At 48.0% G+C, this 25,701-nt stretch overlaps 1 protein-coding gene across 7 annotated transcripts in view; it reads left to right on the top strand.

Moving 5' to 3' along the window:
* dip2a (disco-interacting protein 2 homolog A) overlaps positions 1-25,701 on the top strand; it is a 155,671-nt gene that overhangs the window by 64,466 nt on the left and 65,504 nt on the right. For 2 of the 7 annotated variants that reach the window (XM_060040937.1, XM_060040936.1), the window contains exons 2-8: positions 558-629; positions 10,028-10,147; positions 11,034-11,153; positions 15,441-15,854; positions 19,229-19,345; positions 22,704-22,823; positions 24,216-24,416. In XM_060040937.1, the coding sequence (XP_059896920.1) occupies positions 558-629; positions 10,028-10,147; positions 11,034-11,153; positions 15,441-15,854; positions 19,229-19,345; positions 22,704-22,823; positions 24,216-24,416 (1,164 nt within the window). Of the gene's footprint in view, positions 1-557; positions 630-5,724; positions 5,873-10,027; positions 10,148-11,033; positions 11,154-15,440; positions 15,855-19,228; positions 19,346-22,703; positions 22,824-24,215; positions 24,417-25,701 lie in introns of those variants that run through there. The other 5 variants (XM_060040942.1, XM_060040938.1, XM_060040941.1 and 2 more) reach the window with 4 other exon arrangements.

The following is a 25,701-nucleotide window of genomic DNA, read 5'->3' as shown; positions in this document are numbered from 1 at the left end:
TTCACCACATCTTCTTTCTTTGCAGTGTGTGTGTGTGTGTGTGTGTCTATGTGTGTGTGTGTGTGTGTGTGTCTGTTTGTGTGTGTGTGTGTCTCTGTGTTTGTGTGTGTGTGTGTGTGTGTGTGAGTGTGTTTGTGTGCTTGCTCAGTATTGTAAGCCAGGTGGTCAGTAGCTTGTCATGTGATATGCACTACCCTGTTCTAGTGGTACCCTGCGGTGCCAGTGCATATGGATTGGCAGTGTGAGGTGGAGCACGTGCACAGACACACACATATGTACACACGCACGTACACACACTCAAAACGACACAGCCGCACAGCTAATGAGTCATCCTCCACTCTCTCACTCAGTCACTCTTCTGTGTCTCTCTCCCCCCTCTCTCCTTCTCTCTCTCCTTCTCTCTCTCTCTCTCTCTCTCTCTCTCTCTCTCTCTCTCTCTCTCTCTCTCTCTCTCTCTGTCTCTCTCTCTCTCTCTCTCTCTCTCTCTCTCTCTCTCTCTCTCTCTCTCTCTCTCTCTCTCTTTCTCTCTCTCTCTCTCTCTGTGTGTGTGTGTTCAGGGGACATAACTCAGAAAGGCTATGAGAAGAAGAGGGGGAAGCTGCTGGCGCCGTACATCCCACAGATACAAGGTAAGACCAGTGTCGGCCATTCATGTGCCAAACTTCTCCTCCAGTGCCTCTGGAGGGCATTCTGCTGCTGTGTATAGCTTAGCATTAGCAACCGGCTCGCATTGCCTTTAGCATGTCCTTGTGGGAGCGAAACTCAGGCTGACTCCCATGGAGGATTTCAGGCTTGTGTAAGGGTTTAGGATTAAAAGATCAAACTATAACTATAATAAAACTATTGAAATGGAAGATTCATGTGAAATGCTAGATGCTTTATGTCACATATTGCTTCATTGCGAGAGCAAGATGTGAGCCTGGGATGGGGTCTTTCTGTTATTCATCTCAACAGTTCATCTGTTTTAACCGGACCGTGTGTCACAGCTTTGCTGGCTCATTGCTGTTTAGACTGCAGGGCCGTAATTGTACATGTGGGGCAATGAGTCGATGATGGGCCGAGCCCAGTCGAATGTCTCCCTCCAGCCCCATAAAACCAAGCTGTTAAACTGATGAATCATCATAAGTGGCATTTGATTAGAAGGAAGGAGTTTATTACATACTCGTGTGCTCACTGACCTTTGATCAATGCTGTAGTGATATGTTATTGATCCTGTTATGTATTGAGTGTAGATGCTGCAGATGAAAACATTAATGAGAATGCCGTGCTGCGTGTGCCATGAATTCCAGGCTCGGTGTATCCCACCATCTGGTTAAGATATTCTAACTCTGCTCCGTGGCTCACCATGGCTGGCCTCGCTCGGTGTAAGACTCAGATGAAGTGGGTTTGCGGTGAGTCCAAAGAGAGGAGTGTGTGTGTCTTCTCTGATCCATGATGCCTCCTGGACCCATGGGAGACATGGGGTTTGGCTTGGTTTCTCGGCGGGCTCAGCCTCAGTGGAAACCAGGACCCTTAGTGCACTGGTGTTTCCATTGGGATCTATTAGTGGACCTGGTCTTTGGCTTGAGTAGACCATCTCTCTGCTGCTCTCTCACCGTCCGTCTGTCTGTCTGATGCTCTCTCTCTCTCTCTCTCTCTCTCTCTCTCTCTCTCTCTCTCTCTCTCTCTCTCTCTCTCTCTCTCTCTCTCTCTCTCTCTCTCTCTCTCTCTCTCTCTCATATGTAGCTGTCTGTTTTAAGTGGTCCTGAATCAGAGGCTGAGGAGAGGATAGTGTAGGTTTGCTGGCACCTATATAAAATATAGACTAAGAGGCTTTGATATTTCATTATTTCATAGTTTGCCATGTCCTGGAACCACTTTAGTAGTTTAAGCGACCTGGCAAAAAGGGTTCCAAATCCAATTCTGTTATCATGCCAGGCGGTGTGGAGGTTCCATGGAGACCACCAAATAATACGACGCCAGGAGAAGGTTCTCTCGGTGTTTCTAGTAATATTATTGAACTTACTAAAGCCATTTTTATTGACTTTAACACCCATAGACTTAAAGAGACTCAATATGAACGTATTCTGTCTATGGCGTTTTGTCAGACTGTGTTAGTAAGTTGCATATCCAAATCTTCCTACCATTATATAGTATGGTCAAAGGTTCTAGGTTATGTGAGTTAAGGAAGTTTATTTTGCCAATAACCATTTTTCATGGAGGGATTGAGTTCTAGGACGGAATCTAAAAGAGTTTAGCAGTAGGCTTTGAAAAATAGGTCGGGACAAAGATGAAAGTAAATTTATTTATTTTGCTTACCCTCCATCTTGGCGATCTGTGGAACAATTTTGTTTGGTGTGTTCTCTAGATCGTTGTAAGTCCAGCGATTCCTGGGTACTTAAATTGTTATATAGTTACATTGAAGGGAAATTATGTGAATATAATATGTAGTGCTGCTGGGTTCGCAGGCTTTAGGTTCTTTGTAAGTTAACTTTAAATCCAGATATTTTGCCAAGACATTGAGTATGTCAAGCACTTGTGGTACAGTAAGAGATCGGACAAATACAAAAGCACATCGTCTGCGACTCTGCGTATAGTGACACCCTATGGTTAGTACACCAATGGTAGTTCCAACACGCATGCAGCAGCAAAAGGTCTGATTGGTACAGCTAAAGAAAGAGAAGACCGCAGCCCCATCTTGTGATCAGCTCTCCAGATCAGTTCTTCTACATACAATGCTATAGAGGACGGTCTCTCCAGACCAGTTATTCTATAGAGGATGGTCTCTCCAGACCAGTTCTCAGACATGCAAACGGCACGCTTTTTTATAGTACATTTTGGGGACCTGTGTGGTTCGTGCAGATCCGAAGAGGTTTTTTTTGGGGGGGGGCGTCCATCGGTGCGCGCGTGCAGGTGTCAATATTCCGTAATCTGACTGATTGAGACCCCTCAAGCCTTCGAAGTAAAGAAAAGTGATTCCGGAAATGATTTTGTTAGGGGACCAATCACAGCCCTTGCCGTCGCGTCGACGGAAGGTTAAATATTGGATGCGCATGCGCACGTTAGAGCTTAGATCGGGCCCAGAAAATCAAGCCCGACCCGGCCCGAGCCCGTGCACATTCTGTCCGAGCCCGGCCCGACACAACACATTAAACTGTAATTATGAGCCCGGGCCCGATTTCAACCCGACATTTATTTTAACACATATGTTACTTTGTACACATTTGTTACTAGGCCTACTCTGCTAAATATATATGTAAGGGATAATGTTAGAACGCCGGTCCTTATCGGGAAAATAAGCCCCGACAGGGCGAAAAGTACACCGACGCGCAGCGAAGGCGTCTTGCTTCGCCCTGAAGGGGTTTATTTCTATAATGACCGGCGACGTTCTATAGGCCTACATGATCCCGCTTATTACACGGCTACTTGCCAAAACTAAAAAAATAACTTCACATGGTGTGCCTTTTTACAATTTATTCGTTACCAGCATTCGAAGTGTTGATCAGCTGCAGCTGGTTGCACCAGCAGAACGTAAGGTCCCACTTAGGCTACGTTGAACGTAAATCACCCAAACGTTCGACTTTGCACTCTACTAAAAAAATAGCAGTTGCACCAAGCAGATAGTTTCAACGTAACACTAAGTTATAACTTATCTTTTACACCTCCCCTCTAGCTGGTGTAAGTTCCATACTAACGATAAAGAACCGTTAAAAGAAAAAAACGTATAAAGATTTCAACACGCAGGGTAAAGATGGCTATTCGTTTTGAGCAATGGGAAGAGGAGTTTCAACGCGGTTTGCGCCGGGAACAGATTGTCCGTGACCGTATCGATCCATTTCTTTATTATGATGATGTCGAATTATATGCGCGATTTCGGTTTTGCCGGGCGGAATATTATATTTATTTATTTATTATAAAATCCGCCATCAGCTTAACCTCATGCCTATACCGTCCAAGCATATTTTAGAGAATAAATGACTGAAACTGTTTTGTTTGCCCTCTCATTTGGGTGCTAACGCGTCTTCACTCGGATAAGGTGGAAACTTGCCGGTATTTCCTGTTTACATTGTTAGCTGTCAATGATTGGCTTGAAATTACCTAAACGTCATTAAAAGCGACACTGGTACAATTTATGCACTACTAGTAACGTTACAACTTAAGTTATGGTGGTGCAACCAAAATTTAGAACACCTTTAGTTTGACACTAGCTACGTCGAGCGTAGGGTTAAGGCGGACTTTACACCCAAACTTATGATCGGCTTTACGTTCTGCTGGTGCAACTGACTGCAGAGCAATAATTATAAATTGTCCGCAAAGACGGTGACGTCGCTTAGCAACGGAAGACGCTGGGGTTAACAAGTCACCGGACTACTACCAAAATGAACGGAGCGTTCCGCGGCATTGAGAAGACCTGTGTAATAAAGGCCTATAATATTTCTGTTTATGGCATAGATTTCTCCTCAGATTAGGCCAATAAACCAATGATAAAAATAAAAACGCTCGATCAAAGGCCCGGCCCGACCCGAGGATTGTGGTGGGAAATATCGGAGAAGGATGCACTTATTATGCAGCAGGACGCAGGGTGCAAGTGCAGTTGGAAGTGGTCCGGGCTAAAATTAGAAGTCACGACTGAGGAGTATTCAGTGAAGCATAACTTTCCACTGTCTGATTTTTTCCAAAAAATTGAGAAAAAAGGATGTGCTAAATGCACACTGTAAGGCAGACATTCATCGCAGGAAAGTGACAACAACAATAACTACACAAAGTGTTGCACAGCTTCTCCGAAACCCAATGCAGAGGTGTGTGTTTGTGTGTGTGTGAAAATAAATTAACTTTGTTTAAAAAGTCACTTTAACTGAGTAACTAATATAGTTTTTATCTTTCTAGGCATATAGCATATAGCATAGGCCTTCTCATGATAATAGGATATCATGCCGTCACATTTTTCCGACTTCGGGTAGCTCTCTTTTTTTGTCATACATGTGTTTGCATCCCTGAGTTCTTCGAAAGAGAATGGTCTCTCCAGACCAGTTCTTCAACAGAGAATGGTCTCTCCAGACCAGTTCTTCTACAGAGTATGGTCTCTCCGGACCAGTTCTTCGACAGTAGATGGTCTCTCCAGATCTGTTCCTTCTCCTCCTCAAACTGGAAGACCTATCTTATCAAAATCATTTTCAAAATGTTTTATTTATAGTTATTCCTGTGTTCACTGAACATGAATAATGGGATCTATCTGCTTGATCCGCTTTTCTCTGCTTTTGAATTTTTAGAATTGGTTTGTTTTGCAAAAGTATTCCCTAACTAGTTGTTGTTTAAGTATAATGCATAATAAAAAAATCCATTGCAACATTTTATCCATTACTTTTATCGACCTCGACTTTTGGTCCATTTCAGTACTTTGTGCGATATTGTTCAAATTGGATAATCTCTGATTATGCAACTGAAGCTGTTAACACACATCATTGGTCAAGCGGCTCTTAACGGAAATGCTCTGATTATGTCAGCCGTTCTTTGAGCAGGGCTCTGTCAGACAGGTGCTGCTGACTCATGAGGGCTCCCTCCCAGCCAATAGCCGTCTTTGTTGGGACAGAGTATTGACTCTGATTGGCTTGCTTTCAACTTTTCTGTGAAGTGACTTCTCCCCGGCAACCAGACCCGGTAGCCTGGCTGATTTGATAGACCAGCGTTCTCTGGGGGCTGGGAAAAGCTATCGCTCTGTCCGTGCCTAGAAGTGTGTGTGTGTGTGTGTGTGTGTGTGTGTGTGTGTGTGTGTGTGTGTGGGAGGCTGCATGTACGTGGATCTTTTACGATTTTGATAACTAGTACTCCGGATGTTTGCACTTATTAAACACACATGTTTTTAAATTAGATAACATGCACACATCTGGATTAGGTATGTGTTTGTTTATCAATTTGTAATAAAAATCCTGTGTTTGCGTGTGTGTGCGTGCGCTTGTGTGCACATGCATCTGCATTTCGTCCTGGTTTATAGCAGATGTAATCTATAGTGTTGGCTGCTGCTGAGCATTGCTGATTGTGCTGGTGTGTCTGAGAGTTGCTGACGGAGTGGAGCTCACTGATCCTCTCTAAGCTGCTACTGTATGATCAGACTGGCTTGTTGACTGACTCTTTGACTGACCAGCTGACTTGTTGAATGACTGACTGTATGGCTGCCTGACTGGCAGGCTGGATAGTTAATGGCAGGCTATCTGGCAGGCTGGCGTGTCCTTGGGTTGCTGCCTGTGCCCTCAAATGACCCACACTGTTGGCAGAGCCTCTGAGACCGCGTTCGCTGAGCTCAACCACTGTCTGGTTCAGGGGTGAAAGTTCAGAAGATGGGACAGAGAGAACAACCCAAAGCAGCCTCTCAGCCAGCTCCATCTGAGCAGTAATGCGTTGGCAAAGCGATCTCCGACTCCAAGATGACCTATGAACGACTCTTTCTAAATGAAGAGCCGTAGAATGTGGCCCTGAATTCTCATTGTGTCTGTGTTGATTCATGTCCATTGCAATTTCTTTAATGCTTGCCCTGCAACATAGCTTTGAAGATGGTTTGCGTTGCCCCTAGAGCCCTGCTCACATTGAAAATAAGATATGAAAGACATCTGAACGCATAAACATAGCATAGACATTAAAGCATTGCACTAGAAGTGACTGTAGCAGATTCGGTGGTACTGCCAGTTTCTTGTCAGGAAGGGAGCGCACACATTGCTACCCAGCTAGAGACTTAATTTCCCTGTCGAACCTTCCATGGAAGTGCAATGATCTGACAGGAGAGGATCACCAACCTCTGGGCCCCCGGCCTCCTGGCCCCCAGGGCCCAGCCTCTGGGCCCCCGGCCTTCTGGGCCCCCGGCCTCTGGGCCCAAGCCTCTTGGCCCCCGACCTCTGGATCCCCTTGAACTCGAAGGGCCCACAGCCTCTGGGCCCTCAGCCTCTTGGCCCTCAGCCTCTGGGCCTCCAGCCTCTGGGCCTTCAGCCTCCATCCTCTGGGCCCTCCAGCCTCTGGGCCCTCCAGCCTCTGGGCCCGCAGCCTCTGAGCCTTCAGCCTCTGTCCCCCCCAGCCCCCCCCTTGAACTTGAAGGGCTTTAAAGTGAGACAAAGAGGGGCCGTGCCCGCGTTGGTGTCCTACATGTGGCGGCCACTGAAGTGGGCGTGGTCGAAACAGGGTTGAATGACGGATGAGGAGGACGCCTCGCAGGGCCCCGTGTGGTGGGGTGTGTGTGATCGATGGCGAGAGGGACTGATGACAATCTGGGATGGGTGCTGCTGCCCACTGGTGGTGCTTTGAGAATGGATGCCCCCAGGTTGAACCTCCCATCACCACACACACTGGAGGAGATCTATGATATGGAGGAGATCTCTGATATGCCAGGAACAAACCTTTTAACTCTGCTCTCTTTAGTTTAATACGTGTGTCCTGTAACAGCCGTGTTCTCAGGATGTCCACAGCTATGAAGATCTAGACACCATTGTAGCACTAGTAGGGTGTCGACCAGCAACTTAATGGCTAGGAACTCCTTCTGCACTGCGGGTGAGCGAGGCCTCGTTCCCCGGGTCTGTTGCTCCTGGTGTTCCATCTGGGGAGCCAGTTCAACGGATTCCCTGATATTACGGGTACACACGTCGGACGAGGCTAGAGACTTTATATCACAGACAGACTGACAAGGAGTGTTGCAGAACATTTAAATATTCAGCGGCTTGCTGACAGACTCGGCGTGCTTGCAGGGCTCCAATTGCTCTTCATCTCGTTACAGAGCTCCGACTGCTCCACATCTCGCTACAGAGCTCTGACTGCTCCACATCTCATTACAGAGCTCCTTGTTAAAGAGCTCCTACTGCTCTACATCTCGTAACAGAGCTCCTGCTACTCTACATCTCGTTACAGAGCTACTGCTCTACATCTCGTTACAGAGCTCCTTGTTACAGAGCTCCTACTGCTCTACATCTCGTTACAGAGCTCCTACTGCTCTACATCTCGTTACAGAGCTCCTTGTTACAGAGCTCCTACTGCTCTACATCTCGTTACAGAGCTCATACTGCTCTACATCTCGTTACAGAGCTCCTACTGCTCTACATCTCGTTACAGAGCTCCTACTGCTCTACATCTCGTTACAGAGCAACTGCTCTACATCTTGTTACAGAGCTCCTACTGCTCTACATCTCGTTACAGAGCTACTGCTCTACATCTCGTTACAGAGCTCCTTCTACTCTACATCTCGTTTCAGAGCTCCTACTGCTCTACATCTCGTTACAGAGCTCCTACTGCTCTACATCTCGTTACAGAGCTCATGCTACTCTACATCTCGTTACAGAGCTACTGCTCTACATCTCGTTACAGAGCTCCTGCTACTCTACATCTCGTTACAGAGCTCCTACTGCTCTACATCTCGTTACAGAGCTGCTACTGCTCTACATCTCGTTACAGAGCTCATACTGCTCTACATCTTGTTACAGAGCTCCTACTGCTCTACATCTCGTTACAGAGCTCCTGCTACTCTACATCTCGTTACAGAGCTCCTGCTACTCTACATCTCGTTACAGAGCTCCTGCTACTCTACATCTCGTTACAGAGCTCCTACTGCTCTACATCTCGTTACAGAGTTCCTACTGCTCTACATCTCGTTACAGAGCTACTGCTCTACATCTCGTTACAGAGCTCCTGCTACTCTACATCTCGTTACAGAGCTCCTGCTACTCTACATCTAGTTACAGAGCTCCTACTGCTCTACATCTCGTTACAGAGCTCCTACTGCTCTACATCTCGTTACAGAGCTCCTACTGCTCTACATCTCGTTACAGAGCTCCTTGTTACAGAGCTCCTTCTGCTCTACATCTCGTTACAGAGCTCCTTGTTACAGAGCTCCTACTGCTCTACATCTCGTTACAGAGCTCCTGCTACTCTACATCTCGTTACAGAGCTCCTACTGCTCTACATCTCGTTACAGAGCTCCTGCTACTCTACATCTTGTTACAGAGCTCCTGCTACTCTACATCTCGTTACAGAGCTCCTACTGCTCTACATCTCGTTACAGAGCTCCTACTGCTCTACATCTCGTTACAGAGCTCCTACTGCTCTACATCTCGTTACAGAGCTACTGCTCTACATCTCGTTACAGAGCTACTGCTCTACATCTCGTTACAGAGCTCCTGCTACTCTACATCTTGTTACAGAGCTCCTACTGCTCTACATATCGTTACAGAGCTCCTGCTACTCTACATCTCGTTACAGAGCTCCTGCTACTCTACATCTCATTACAGAGCTACTGCTCTACATCTCGTTACAGAGCTCCTGCTACTCTACATCTCGTTACAGAGCTCCTACTACTCTACATCTTGTTACAGATTACCTTGTTACAGAGCTCCTGCTGCTTTATATGGATTTCTATTTTCCCTGAATACTGTTATTACTTGGCTGAATATGTACGGATTGTAATTTGTTTGTGTTTGTGATGAAGATATTTTTGAGCCATGGTTAGCTATAGCAGCAAGAAATCTTCCTATTCTTATTCCCCTGGCTCAGGGCAGGATGGTCCAGCAGTGGGGAGGGTGTTGGGCCCCAAGCCCGAAGGTTCTGGGTTTCAACCTCAGTTTGGGGGTTTCCCTTTGGACAATAGTGTCTGATAAAGGGCCGAATCATCTGAAAATGTCTGACTCCTCTGAAAAGGGGCTGAATTGTCTGATAATGTCTGAATCGTTTGATGATGTCTGAATCGTCTGATAATGGCTGAATCGTCTGATGATTGCTGAATCATCTGATAGGGGTTGAATCGTCTGATTTATGACTAAATAATAGTCTGATACATGATCAAATAGTTGATGAATGGCTAGCAGTCAGAAAAATTACATAATGATCTGATTAATGGTTAGATCGTGGGATACTAAATAATCCGATTCATGGCTAAAATGTTTGATAAACGACTCAATAGTCTGATAATTACTAAGCAGATAAATGGCTAAATAATCTGATAAATGACTAACTAGTCTATCCAGGCCCAATGCTGACGGTCCTGCTGTCTTCCTGGTTTGTGGCCCTGGTTTGTGTGCAGGTGTAGACCCTTCCCTGCAGCGGGACCACCGGATCCAGGTCTCTGCGCAGGCCCCCCTCCCTGGAAACAAAAACCCCAAGTCCCGGGCCACCAATACCAGGGATGAGCGCTTCAGGTCAGGTAGGAACAGCACAACACACCACAACGTTGTCCTGATCTGAGTAGTTTATCATGGAACAGCAATACACACCACAGCGTTGTCCTGATCTGAGTAGGTTATCAGGGAACAGCACTACACACCACAACTTGGTCCTAATCTGAGTAGTTTATCAAGGAACAGGACTACACATCACTACGTGGTCCTGATCTGAGTAGTTTATCAGGGAAGGGCACTACACACCAAAACGTTGTCCTGATCTGAGTAGTTTATCTTGGAACAGCAATACATACCACAACGTAGTCCTCGTCTGAGTAGTTTATAAGGAAACAGAAGGAACAGCACTACACACCACAACGTTGTCCTGATCTGAGTAGTTTATCAGGGAACAGAAGGAACATTACTACACACCACAACGTTGTCCTGATCTGAGTAGTTTATCAAGGAACAGGACTACACAACGCAACGTGGTCCTGATCTGAGTAGTTTATCAGGAAACAGCACTACACAGCACAACGTAGTCCTGATCTGAGTAGTTTATAAGGGAACAGAAGGAACAGCACTACAGTCCACAACAATGTTGTCCTGATCTGAGTAGTTTATAAGGGAACAGCACTACACACGCAACGCTGTCCTGATCTGAGTGCTTCGATATAGGATGAGTCTGGCTCTACAACACGATCAGTCCTCGTACAACTATAACTAATAATCATTTCATCACCAGCAATCATTTCAAATGAAACCTTCGATGTGCGGTGAGTGATAACTGAAAGACCGCCTGATCATCAAAAGGGTTTTATGTTTTGACATCGGCTCTACTGTTTCACTGTGATTATTCTGTGTGATAAGCACCAGATGTCTTCTCTAACGTTTCCTTCTTCCTTTCTCTCCTCCTGCTCCTCCTGGTAGACCTGCACACAGAAGCCGTCCAAGCAGCCTTGGCCAAGTACAAAGAGAGGAAGATGCCCATGCCCTCCAAGAGACGCTCGGTGCTAGTTCAGTCCTCCGTCGAGGCATGCACCCCCCCAGGTGAGAGCCCTCCCCTCTGTGGTGGAACAAGACCAACCGAAGGCCCATTCAATTATATTTATTCTGTCTGGCTTCCAAAACATGTTGATTAAAACACCTTATAGAAAGTGACAGCAAATGTTAAGTGAGTAAAATGACTGTGGGCTGGTTCCATTGTGTCACGTGCTTTCACACGAAGAGTGACCACGCACAAACACACATGCGAACGCATGTGCATGCCATGCACATGGCACACACACACACAGGTAAAAATGCACACGCAGGCCGTGTGCTCTTCCATGCGTCCCAGCGTGTGGTAGGAGGAAGTCTGGAGCCCTTTGTGTCTGTCCAGGATATGGCATTCCAGTAGATCAATGTGTTTGTCTGTCTGTCTGGGGATCTCCCACCGGGTTCCCAGCCTACTCCCCAATGCCCTGTGGGAGGCCTCATCACATTCCTGACCTGTCATATCAAAGACGTCAGCCTTTTGGGCCATTTTCTAGTGGGTGCTGCTACCTACGTGTGTTTCCAAGGCGGCCTGAGGGCAAGCATTGTGTCAGAACGATCCCTCGTTGCTACGTGGTGAGCAGGGGCAGAGAGCTAATGCCGGGGTAGACAACTAACACTGGGAGCTAGCGCTGGGGCAGAGAGCTAGCGCCGGGACAGAGAGCTAGCGCCGGGGTGAAAAGCCTTGCGGGGGCAGAGAGCTAGCACTGGGAGCTAGCGTGGTGGCCGATAGCCTCACGGGGCAGAGTGCCAGCACGGGGGCAGAGCTAGCGCGGGGGCAGAGAGCTAGCGCGGGGGCAGAGACATAGCACGGCAGAGAGCGAGCGCGGGGGCAGAGAGCTAGCACGGCAGAGAGCTAGGGCAGGGCAGAGAGCTAGGGCTGACACGTCGCCCTGATATGGAGGACATGTATGTTGTGGTTGCTTTGCTTGTTGGTTTCAAGGTTATATCAATTCTTTGTAAGAACTCTTGTATCTAGTTTATCTCATATTCAGCAAAACAGCGCAGTTCTGCCTGTGGTTGGTCTGTTATTTGATCCTGTTTCTATATTGTTTCTTCCCTTCTTTTTTCCGATCCAAAGTGGTTGCAATGTGCAAAAGAAGCAGTAAACAAGTGACCACAAACTAATAGTGTATGCTAAGCATGGAGGTGCATTTTGTGTGGAACTGGAGTCTAATCTCCTTTGGATTGCCGTCTCGAGCTTTTGAATAAACGTATTGATTCTGTGTCATGTATCCGATTTAAAAGGCAAATGGAATTAGAATGTACAGGTTCATCACAAACACAGAGACACACACACACACACACACACACACACACACACACACACACACACACACACACACACACACACACACACACACACACACACACACACACACACATTCACAGAGGTCAGCTGTCAACACATTGATGCTTTCCCACAACCTTATTTCTAATGAATTTGTCCTTCATAGTCCACCAAAAACCACAACAAGATGGTTTAATTCAGAGTTTAGGCGTTTCACCAACCCGTGGCTCATCTATCTAAATGAAGGCTATGGCCCCTTCAGAGAGGCAGAGCAGCCCCCTGGCCATCGGGTCCCTCACATCTGACTCCATGAAAGGGTGTTTACTCTGGTCAGTGTGGTTTAGCAGAATGAACACTGAGAGCTGGTTTATTCAGTGGGATGTGGTTGATGAGTGGTGATGTTCACCTCTATTCTTTCCTGCAGTGTTTTCTTTCTCACCTCATCCCTTGATTTGGGCTCTCCTCAGATAAGGCATTTACAAAATCAATCATTCTGTGAGGAGCCACAGCCGATTGTTGGCACCTTGCAGATAAGGTTGAATGCATTCGTTTTTGAATTGATGCCCCTGCCTAGAATCTAAGGTGAAAACAGACTGAAAGTTAGTTTCTGCTGCTGCGGGAGATTGAATATCCAGGGTGTGTTTAACAATCACAATCCATAATGGAAAAGATTGATGTAAACCAACAATGTCAGACAACTATTCACCTGTGCTGGCCATATGACCGCGCACTTCAAATAATCGGATATGAGACAAGCTACAAAATAATTCTAAATAAGAACAAGATATTTGTGTATATATATGTCTCTTTGTTAATTGAACCAACATGCATTAAATTCATATTTTCCATGCTCAAATGCATTTTTTTTAAATGTCTTTACTCTTGTTAAACGACAAATACAAAAAGTGCCAAACATGCCACATGAGTGATTTGTATTTTTTTCAGTGCAAAGGGCTCACATACGTCATCATTCAAGGATGGCACAAAACTGAAAAACAGTTGCCCAACTTTAAGTGCAACAACTTATAACTGCATCATATTCATTGCAGTTATAGTAGTTGTTGTGGTGACCCAAGTTTAAATCTTTCTGATATAGTTTTTTAAGCAAACTAGACACATGGGTTTAATAATAATAATAATACATTTAATTTAGAGGCGCCTTTCAAGGTTTGCCTTTGAATTCTATAAACAGATATTCTGGTTCCCATCTTGACGGAAAGGTATGGTTTTCTTGATCGAGGTTTCTGTAAAAACAACAAGTTTTGAATAAACTTTCAATTACATTTTAAGTTATCTGCGGGCCGCACTGAGCGACAGGGGCCATTTGCCCATCCCTGTTCTAGAGTCTATTTACCTGTGCTGGCTCATTATTGATACAGACCACTGATGTCTAGAGTCTATTTACCTGTGCTGGCTCATTATTGATACAGACCACTGATGTCTAGAGTCTATTTACCTGTGCTGGCTCATTATTGATACAGACCACTGATGTCTAGAGTCTATTTACCTGTGCTGGCTCATTATTGATACAGACCACTGATGTCTAGAGTCTATTTACCTGTGCTGGGTCATTATTGATACAGACCACTGATGTCTAGAGTCTATTTACCTGTGCTGCTTCATTATTGATACAGACCACTGATGTCTAGAGTCTATTTACCTGTGCTGCTTCATTATTGATACAGACCACTGATGTCTAGAGTCTATTTACCTGTGCTGGGTCATTATTGATACAGAGTCAGACCACTGATGTTTAGAGTCTATTTACCTGTGCTGGCTCATTATTGATACAGACCACTGATGTCTAGTCTGTTTACTTGTGCTCGCTCATTATTGAAGCTAATGGTGCTGTGGCGCGGGTGTTGTTCCTGGTTCCATTCCCAATGTCTACGCAGTCTACCTGTAGGCGTGCCTAGGTGTCTGACCTCAACCTGCTGCTTAATGACCTGTCACTGGGAATTCAATCGCATTCCATAATAGCTTTTTTTTTACTATTGTCCCATACAGGAGGCAGTGAAGATGAACTAGATACACAATCACATGAACCTTATGTCTTATCCTCGGTGTAGACATGTTTCTGGGATCCAGAGCCTAGGGCTGACAGTAAGGCCTGACTGATCCCTGACTCGCCACTCACACGTTCAGTCCAGTACTTTCATCAGTACACACCTTCCCTTTCCCTGGTGTGAATACACCAGACCAACCGAGCCATGCTGGGGACATCAGACCACCCTCCTTTCAAACCAACACCACGCCTCCATCCTCCCCCTCTGCTTCCTACTTATATGTAACGCTCCTGTGTGTATATAAGCTCCATAAAGAAATCACAACAAAGCATTGCTGTGGTTTCCATCCCAAACATGTAAGACCGCTGGCTTACATGCTTGTCATGCATCCCCGATCTCCCATCTGCAATGTTTAAAGTGCTGTCTTATCTTAAAGACCCTCCAGGTCTGAATGATCAAACCGTCGTACCCCTCCCTCCTGGCTTCACTCAAACATCCGTTACCAGAACCCCCAGTCAACATGACTTCCTGGTTCTGATTCTGCTGAAGAGCATTTAGGGTGAGCTGCCAAGAATACAAACACCAACAAGAGCGATACAGCACTCTGGTCTTTAGGAGTCAATGTGAACCTGTCACTTCTGACTGTGTGGACAATATGACTTCACCACCAAGTTCTTAAAGGCCTCACCTCAAAGACCCAAGTGCTTTACTCTTGTTATTTACATCCGAGGCTTGTTAAGGCAAAATGCTCTGAGCAGAACCAATGATTTAGACAAGTCATACTGGTGATGGATGTCCCAGTGCAGCTGGGAGAGATGGTTATGATGGTTTGATCCCCAGACCTGTCCTTTAATGTTCAACCACATAGCCATGGTATGGGACAGCATTGCCTGTAAACTGCATGCGTGTGTGTGTGTGTGTGTGTGTGTGTGTGTGTGTGTGTGTGTGTGTGTGTGTGTGTGTGTGTGTGTGTGTGTGTGTGTGTGTGTGTGTGTGTGCTGTTAGTGACACGGTCCCCCCTCTCTCTCCACCTTAACACAGACACATCGTCGGCTTCGGAGGACGAGGGGTCGCTACGGCGACAGGGCCGCCTGACCACGGCCACCGCCCCGTTCCCGGGCCTCGCCCACCCCGGGGCGGAGCACTGGTTCAACCGCGTCATCCAGGGCTCCTCCTCCACCACCTCATCCTCCGCCTCCTCCACCTCATCCCACCCCGGGGGACGGGGGGCCAACAGCAACACCACCGGCAACACCTCCACCATCCCCGCCAACAACACCGCCCTCACCGCCAACAACACCACCAACAACACCGCCGTCACCTCCAACAACACCTCCGTCACCGCCAACCACAGCAGTGGCGGCGGGCACGTGCTCAACGCCAACGCCCTGGCCGACCTCATGGCCCACACCCAGCTAGGTCAGTGACCCCACAGGACACACGCACCCAGGATCCAGACACACATGCAGCACAGTACATGAGTCTCCATGGTAACGAATGCGTACGAACACACAGACCAATTGTCCCGGGTTGTCCCATACAGACTGCCAACTCTTTAGTGTGTTTGATTTGATCTGTGACAAAGGGAGGCGATCAGTGTGTTCATTTCTTAACGTGGTTTCTGTTAGTGTGATAGAAGGCCAAAAGGGACACATCTACACCTCATTGTGGACGTGTGTTGATTCAAAGTGACGTAAAGTTTAGCATTTGGGATCTCAAAATGCCACATTTTTCGCTGTTGAATTATACTAAGCCATACAATGCCGTCTTTGAAAGAGCCAGCTTTGTAACGTTTTTTTACGCACTATTTAACTCTTTTTTTATAAGAGGGTGAAATACAGTGTCTTCGTTGGTCAAATGAGCTCCTCCCCTTGATCTTACAACCAGTAGTTCTGCACCTTTTCACCTTATCACTGATATCCAACGTGAGACCAAAGCAGTCCATTCAGGATTGTTAACTTCTTCGCGATCAATTCACCATTACCATCATTTATGGGATAGTTAACCCGTGTTCTATCAGAGACAAGCAGTAGGCTAAGCATTTACTACACCTTCACCATGATAGGTTAAGCCTTCACTATACTCTGATCACCACGATAGGCGAAGCATTTACTACACCTTCACCATGTTCTGTCTCCCTTCAGTTGTCAGAAAGTGAGATCCATTTCTCCATCTTTTACGGCCGTGTTCAATCTGAATCAAATGTTTGATATTGTCGGCCAACATCTATTCTCCTTGATGTTCAGTATGGCTTTAGCCAATCGACAATATTTATTCATTCAACAATTTAAATCAATACAGACGATTGTGGATTTTGTTCCCATGAATGCAGAGACTGCATTCATGGGAACAAAATGCTCTCTTCTCTTCCACAATCGTCTGTATTGATTTAATTTGTTCCACTAGGCTACTGGCATCCAGACCCTTAGACCGTTAAATACACCCCAGTACTTGTTTCATACAGAGACTGTTACATACAACCCAGTACTCGTCTGATCCAGACCCCTTAGACCGTTACATACACCCCAGTACTAGTCTCATACACCCCAGTAATAGTCTCATCCAGAGTCCGTTACACACACCCCAGTACTAGTCTCATCCAGAGACCGTTACACACACGCCAGTACTAGTCTCATCCAGTGACTGTTACATACACCCCAGTACTATTCTCATCCACAGACCGTTAAATACACCCCAGTCTCATACAGATCAAGCTTATTACCAAATTATCTGTCTAAAGTATTTGCCCGTAGCCTAGTAAAACAAGATGGCATTCATTTGAACAAAACGTTCTTCATTAATCGTGGGAATTGATTTATTAGCTAAAGGAATTTCGCCTATTCGTGAAACAGCCACAATGAACATCAAGAAGAACAGATAAAGGCCAAGATGACGTGCATCACATTCACATTGAACACATCATAAAAGGCAGGATCCATATGCTACTGTGTGAGAATTAAAGGGAGACGGTGTGCTACTGAATAGATCATGGATTAAACACTGATATAGCCTCGGTGAATGGGCAGCGGCGAGCAAGTGGAATATCGTTACTGGACTGCTGTGGTCTGACTTTGGGCCTCGTTGATTGGGTGAAGGAGGTTCATAATAATTACCAGCTGCTAAATCAAGATGAGGTGCAACTGATGAAACCGCCGTATTTAACTTAAATGTGGCATTCTGGTATTCTGGTCCTACCAGACTCTCGTACTTCATTTAATTTGCACAGAGAGTCTGGCCTCTCTCCATTGACAAACGTTAACTCCATTGAAGGCGGGTGTCTGTTGGAGTTTCAAACTATTGGATCTGTGCCACTCTGGATCTGCCATAACCAATCGCTAATGTTTGACTACAACACAAACTAGCGCACGCCCTCAACGTCATTGTTCTCAGCCACTCCCTCTGTTCGGTGATTGGACCGGCAGAATTTTGCCGGAGAAAACCTGCAAGTATACCTCAAACCCAGACGTAGTACTGAAGTGAAATGAAAATTGAGCGGAAGTACGTTGGTGGGCGGAGCCAGGCACCCTCTGACCTTTGACCTCCCGCTGAGACCGGACCAGTCCCTCTGTGGTTTGCCGTGTGGGACTGGAGACCTAATAGACTCCCTCAGAGCTCTGGGCAAGACCTGACAAATCCAGACTCTACTGTCTGGGATGAGTGCAGCAGAAGCAGCCAGATAGGAGCTTTCGCTCTGCTAGTTTTTCTAAGGTTTAGAGTGCAGACTTAAGCACTTTTTAGAGCAATGTATCTGCAGCGTGTGTTTGTGTGCGTGTGTGTGTTTGTGTGTGTGTGTGTTTCTTTTTGAGAGTTTGTGTCTGTGTGAGTTTGTAAGAATGTGTGTGTCTGTGTGAGAAAATGTGTGTGTCTTTGTGTGTGTGTGTGTGTCTCTGTGTGAGAGAGTGTGTGTGCCTGTGTCTGCCAATCAGCGTCTTATCTCTCTCTGGGCCTGGCGGAGGCTGCCACACTCGGCCAGACAAAGGAAAAGAGTGCTTCAGCGTTTCAATTCTAATCAGACAATTGCATGTCTGATGGCTGTGTTTAGCCGCGTTTAGTGAGGTCTCGTCACCGATGCTCCTCGCTCAACATGTCCCAGACAGCCTGAAGGGTTTCACTGGATTCAACTGCCTTCAGTAGCGTGCGTGTGTGTGTGTGTGTGTGTGTGTGTGTGTGTGTGTGTGTGTGTTGTTGTTCCATCATTGCTCTCTGTGTGTGTGTGTGTGTGTGTGTGTGTGTGTATCGTCATCTCTGGCCGTGCATGTATGAGCTCCTGTGTGTGTGTGTGTGTGTGTTTATGTGTGCGTGTGTGTGTGTGTGTGTACTCTAGCAGGCGGTCTCTTGAGTGTTGACCTATCAGGAGGCCCCGTGCCGTCCCTTCTGGAGGGCGAGCGGTCCAGAAGGGACGGCTGGATTCCATACCAACACACACTCATGCACTCAATGCAAGGAACTCCCAGGCCCACTGACTCCCAGGCCCACTGACTCCCAGGCCCACTGACTCCCAGGCCCACTGACTCCCAGGCCCACTGACTCCCAGGCCGCCCTCGAGTACACACAGCGGACTGGGGGAGACTCGGCTGTTTTAGTTTGTCTACCCCCCAGGAAACGTTTGCTAGTGCCGGCCGAGTTTGTGTTTGCTGTGAGCTGCAACACGACCATACCACACAGGTGGAGAGAAAAGGGCGATCTGAGCTCTCTTCTGCTCACAGACCTGATATGACTGAACCGACCGACAACATCAGGCGTTTGACCTTTGTTCCCCCAACCTTCCCCCGACACCGCCACCAAACCCCCAGATAACCACTGGGTCCCCCCCGACGTGACAGGGCTGTCGGAGCGCTCCCAGGGGGGCTCCACGAGGGCCGCTCCCCAGGGACATCACCACCACGCTGGTGTCATGGAAACGGCAGATGGTGAGTTTATCTCCTCACACAAACACTGTGTTCCTCCTCCTGTTTGGTTATGGTAGACATTGTGTTAGAGTGTGAGGGCTGCTCCTACGGGCCTAGATTTATGGAGCCCTTGTCGACATTACCCTGATTGTAGAATGAACACAGGTGTGGCTTATAGCATTCATCAAGGGTCTTCTCCGTGTGCCCTGGGGCTGGCAGTAGACTAGTGGGAATAGGTCTGCTGTCCTCCCCCGGTACACAACAGCAGCAGACCCAAATCTAATATTATGAGTGACACTGTTTCTACACTGGGATGATAGCTCTGTGAAAAGTTTTTTTTTTTTAACATCTGAATGGTGATGACTCCGTGGAGATCTGTCTCTCACCGAATGTTGATGTCCTTAACAACAGTGAGTTTGTACTGGTGTTTTATTTTTAGTTTAAATTCACCCTCCTCTGGTGCTGTGAGGTTCTACCTGGTTGCATTCCATTTTCTGTGTCCGGTATCAACCAGCCATCCTCCAACAGAAGTTATCTAGGCCACAGCACAGAGCTCAGCATGCTACAAAGGCTCCTTCTATTTAGAAAGCCTCTTGGGTCCAATCAAAGCCGTTAGTTTGGCCGTTCCTGATGTGTTCTTATGCTGCCAGTCTCTTAAAACTATATCAGAGCTGTGGCTGGATCCATTTCGGTGTGGTCACGTATCCACTGGCTGTATCCTGACCAATCAGAGGGGTGGCTTCACCTCAGCCCTGAAGCACTTCAACACCGTGGGATTTGGAAAGACACTTTATATCACCCAGCTTCGACTCTTAGTCATGTCTTATCCCCTTGCCTCTGAATAACATTCCAGGAGCTATTTGAACAAACAAACGTTATGCAATTGATTTGATTGTATTCCTCCAAATACATCCCATCATAAACACACAACACAGAGGAGGAGGACCTGTCCAAGCATGTGTGTGTGTGTGTGTGTGTGTGTGTGTGTGTGTGTGTGTGTGTGTGTGTGTGTGTGTGTGTGAGTGGTGTTTGTGTGTTTGGTGTGCGTGTGTGTGTGTGTGTTCGGTTTGTATGTGTGTTCGGTGTGTGTGTGTGTGCGCGTTTGTGTAATTCTGTGTTTCTACCATCTCTGATTCCTTAGCGCGTGTTTGCTCGTTGGTGTGTGTGTGTCGCGTTTGTGCATGCTTCTGTCTGCGTGTTTGTGTCCAAAGCGACCAGAATGTTGTCTAGTGCGCCCCAGCTGTTGGACAGGGTTTGGCCGTTGTGTATTGATGCTGCGACTCCTTCCTGATGGAATCCTTTTCTAGCGCCCTGTAGCGACTCTCTGTGTGAAGCATTTCCCTGAGAGCACGGAGCACTGAACTAAAGGAGATGTATGAAATTCTCCGTGAGAAATACCAGAGGTCCTGTAGGCACCATTCAGTCTGAGATGGGAACTGCATCAATAGTCTTAGTCGAAGGTATACAAGGAAATCTTTTTTTGAGTAAATTCAGTGGACATAATATGAATATTGTGTTAGCAGCACCCACGCAGGCCGCTGATCTGTCTATAGATGCCCACACATCAGTGGAGCCGTCCTGTAGCCTGTTCACAAAGTGGACCACATGTCAAGAGTTAGATTTGTGTGGTTCTGCGTGTCATCTAGTGTGGGGCCCTAGGTGGGGCTGTTGAGCCACATTGTGGAGCAGAGATGGGAGTTAAATCTCTCCCGCGGTACCCCTCTGCGTGTCGATGGCCCAGAGTGCCGCAGTGTAGGTCCCCTGTGTCTGGGGCTTTGTAACAGATCCAGAGGGGCTGACCTGGCCTCCAGACGCCCCTTCTCAGCGGCGACTGGAGGATAGGGAGGGGTTCTTAGTCCGAACACCACAACACAGCAGCCTGCAGCTGGGGCCATAGTCTGGTTCTGGCTGTCTGGAACGTCTGAGACACCACACACACGTGCACGCACACACACAAACACATGGGCAAGCACAGACACAAGCACATACACGCACACACAAGGACACACACGCACACATTAAATTAGCCATGAGCTCATTTAGTGGAAACAAATGTCCAAAGGATGGAGAGCTTCAGTCCACAAATAGACAGTCCCACATGGAGGGAAAGTGCGACTTAATGGCTCTTCTGTTTCTCTCATCTCCCCTCTCCATATCTCCCTCCCCTTTCCTCGCTCCTTCAATCTCTTACGTTCTGACTCTCTCGCTGTCAATGTGACTCTCACCCTCTCTCTCTCTCTCCGTCTCTCTGTCTCTCTGTCTCTCTCTCTCTGTCTCGCTCTCTTTGTCTCGCTCTGTCTGTCTCTCTCTCTCTCTCTCTCTCTCTCTCTCTCTCTCTCTCTCTCTCTCTCTCTCTCCCCCTCTCTCTCTCTCTCTCTCTCTCTCTCTCTCTCTCTCTCTCTCTCTCTCTCTCTCTCTCTCTCTCTCTCTCTCTCTCAGTCTTGTGTTGTAACTGTCTCTGTCCCCGTCCCCTGCTGAGGCAGCCCATTCGGACTCGTCATGTCATCTGTTCTGGCGATCCTTGGGGTTTCTTGTGTCATGTCCGGTTCGGGGCGAGGATGTGTCCTGTCAGGATGGGTCTTGGGGAGCATTAGGCCGGACAGAAGGCGTGTGCCTTCAGGGAGAAACGTTGACATGAAACCTGTCTGCATCTCGCATCATGTGTTTTGATTTGATTTGAATATCCACGTGAAGAGGTTCTGGGTTTGAACCAAGATGCGTCTGCCAGCTCCTTACTGCTGGTTTGGGTGTCGGCTGCGTTCCCCCCGTCCCCCGGTCCCTGTCTGGCCTGGGGGGCTCGCTGCAGAAAGTACAGCAGCAGCCCCCCACTCCTGCTGAGAAACAGGTGCATCCCTTGCAGGGCGGTCCAGAGGGAGGGAGCAGTGCTGTTGCTAGGCAGCAGCCTGCTCTCCTCTGTCCCTGAGCGCTCCTGCTGCCCAGGTCCCGCCTGGTGACTAGAAGGGAGAGTGCTGCTCAGCGACAGGCCTTGACCTCTGACCTCCACACGACCGTATGAGTCATTGTGCTGCTTTGTGACGGACAGCTGAGCTGGTACCGTGCTGACCTTTTCGTCTGTGTGTCTGTCCTCTGTATACCCTCCTTCCTCTGCTCCTGCCTGCTCCCTATCCTTCACTCTGTCTCGCCATCCATCCTCCCTGTCTCCCCCACCCTCCTCTTGCTGCTATCTCCCCCACCCTCCCCCCTGCTGCTATCTCCCCCACCCTCTCCCTGATGCTCTCCCCTCCACCCTCTCCCTGCTGCTATCTAATGTCTTTATCTTTATCTCCTTTTGTCTTCTGGTCCTCCTGCATGTCCCCTCCCTCCCTCTCTCCACCTCTTCCCCCTCTCCCCCCCCCCCCCCCCCCCCCCCCTCCTGCAGGGGTCCCGGTCAACAGCCGCGTCTCCTCTAAGATCCAGCAGCTCCTCAACACCCTGAAGCGGCCCAAGCGACCCCCCCTCAGGGAGTTCTTCCTGGACGACTTCGAAGAGCTTCTGGATGGTAAGAGGCTCCTCCCCATCTGCATCATCTCCCCTCATTGGTCAGTTACCAATACATGCAGCATGAATTCAACATGGGAGAAAACCCTTCCTGGAACTTCACTGCCTTTCACAGCGTGGATCGTATGATCCTCAGAGTCTAACCTGTTACCTAGCCACTCCTACTAGACAGTTTGTGGAGATCATTCATCCCTTTGAGGGCATGAGTCCATGTTTATATCTTATCCCACGTTTATCAAACAGTGTGCATTCAGTTTGAGCTTGGGACCTGGATCCATCCATAGCCGTAGAATGTAACCCACTACATCACTTTTTATCTCAATTATTGTCCGTCCAGGCTTTGGTTGGGTATCTGAGTGTTTGTTCGTAAGGAACATAGACTTTTTATTGGTTGATGAGCTTGAAGAGGCGGGCCTTGCTTGTGGTTTCGGATCAACGTGTTCATGGAGTTTTCTTTTTGTGGCTTTTGTTGGCCTTGGCAGTGCTAGAACCATTCGGTGTGGTGTGGTGGAGGGGGCGACAGGACACACCAACACACACAAACACACTTACACACTAGAACACACAGGAACAGCGGGCACATTCGCGCTCCATTAAGCCATTTTGTCCTGCAGTAGCAGGGAGGTGTGTGTGTGTGTGTGTGTGTGTGTGTGTGTGTGTGTGTGTGTGTGTGTGTGTGTGTGTGTGTGTGTGTGTGTGTGTGTGTGTGTGTGTGTGTGTGTGTGTGTGTGTGTGTGTGTGTGTGTGTGTGGATCTGAAGGAGTGTGTGTGTGCTTGTGTGCGGATCCAAAGGTGTGTGTTTGTGTGTGTATGCATCTGGAGGTGGATCTGGAGATGAGCTTCTCTGTGAAGCGTGTGTGTGTGACTGGGTCTGGCCCACACAGAGGGGGTGGGGGGGGGGGGGGGCTGGAGATAGTTAGGGATTGGAAAGGGATAAAGAGAAATATATAGAGAGAGAGGGAAAGAGGAAGATAGAGGTTGAGATCGAGATCGATCAGTAGAAGGTTACAGAGTAGAAGTGGAAGCGAACTTCTGGTTCCCCTGAGTCAGAATGGCTCAGGACAAGATGGAAGAAGAGGGAAGGGAAGGGAGTTCTTTATAAACCTATACCGCAAAATCACTGTCTCACCTGTTTCTGTTTCAACACAAGGAGACGTCAAATCAGAACACACACACACAGCGGCGACCTCATCTAGAACAAACAGGCAGTTTAACAGACCTCTGCTGAACACAACCCCTTAGAACTGTCTGAGCCCACTGCTTATTCTGTAAGGGCCTGTGTCTATTTATGGTTGACTTTGTAAACACACGTTTTAAAAGGTACTAAAGTAACTGTATTATTATTATCTCCTGCTAACCACAATACAAAATATCTAAACTCTGGTCCTCCCAGTCCAACAGCCTGACCCTCACCAGCCCAAGCCCGAGGGCCAGCAGATGGGGCCCCTGGAGGGTGAGCCTCTGGAGGGGGGGGGGGGCCACCGGCCTCCCTCCCTGCTGGCAGCCCTCCAGCGCTGGGGGTCCACCCAGCCCAAGAGCCCCTGTCTGACCGCACTGGACAACTCGGGCAAGGCCGTCTACACACTCACCTACGGTAAGACCTGGACCCTACTGGACCCTACTGGACCCTATTGGACCATACAAACTCACCTACGGTAAGACCTGGACTCTACTGGACCCTACTGGACCATACAAACTCACCTACGGTAAGACCTGGACTCTACTGGACCCTACTGGACCATACAAACTCACCTACGGTAAGACCTGGACTCTACTGGACCCTACTGGACCATACAATCTCACCTACGGTAAGACCTGGACTCTACTGGACCCTACTGGACCATACAAACTCACCTACGGTAAGACGTGGACCCTACTGGACCATACAAACTCACCTATAGTAAGACCTGGACCCTAGTGGACCTCACTGGACCCTATAGTAGGCCTGGACCCAACTCACTCCTTATGGTAGGAGCTGGGCCCACACATCGGAGCTGGCTCTACGCTAGGAAATGGCCCTTCAGTAGGAGCTGGGCCTAAGGTAGGAGCTGGGCCCTACGGTAGGAGCTGGGCCCTACGGTAGGAGCTGGGCCCTACGGTAGGAGCTGGGCCTAAGGTAGGAGCTGGGCCTACAGGCTTACGGTAGGAGCTGGGCCCTACGGTAGGAGCTGGGCCCTACGGTAGGAGCTGGGCCCTACGGTAGGAGCTGGGCCCTACGGTAGGAGCTGGGCCTAAGGTAGGAGCTGGGCTTAAGGTAGGAGCTGGGCCTACAGGCTTACGGTAGGAGCTGGGCCCTACGGTAGGAGCTGGGCCCTACGGTAGGAGCTGGGCCCTACGGTAGGAGCTGGGCCCTACGGTAGGAGCTGGGCCCTACGGTAGGAGCTCGGCCCTACGGTAGGAGCTCGGCCCTATGGTAGGAGCTGGGCCTATGGTAGGACCTGGCCCTGCGGTAGGGGCTGGGCCTACAGGCCTACGGTAGGAGCTGGCCCTTCTGTAGGCCGACCAGTCTAAGGTCTCAGTACTTTCCTTGTGTTCTGCTCATTTTAAACCTCAATGGTGGATCGGAGTTTGTCTGTTTTTATCCAAATGCCTCAAAACACGTCATCAATATCTTCTTCCACACTGGCAGATTTATTGTTTGACCTTTTGTGGTCATTTCTTTTTCACATCCCTTTTTTCAATAATTGCCTTTTGCTCGAATGGGCTGAGGGGCCTGTTTGAGGGGCTGTATCAACACAACTCCCTAGCCTTGCCTGGTTGAAACTTCAACTCACTTCATTAATTGAGGTAGAGGGAATTGGATTACAGATAAGTGTTGTTTGGGTGTTTCAAAGTGTTGACTATAGGTTAATAATGAGACAAGCGTAATCGAAGTGAAC

Source organism: Gadus macrocephalus, chromosome 20 (genome assembly GCF_031168955.1).
Source record: "Gadus macrocephalus chromosome 20, ASM3116895v1".
NCBI lineage: Eukaryota > Metazoa > Chordata > Actinopteri > Gadiformes > Gadidae > Gadus > Gadus macrocephalus.
This window is presented reverse-complemented; position numbering and strand designations above follow the sequence as displayed.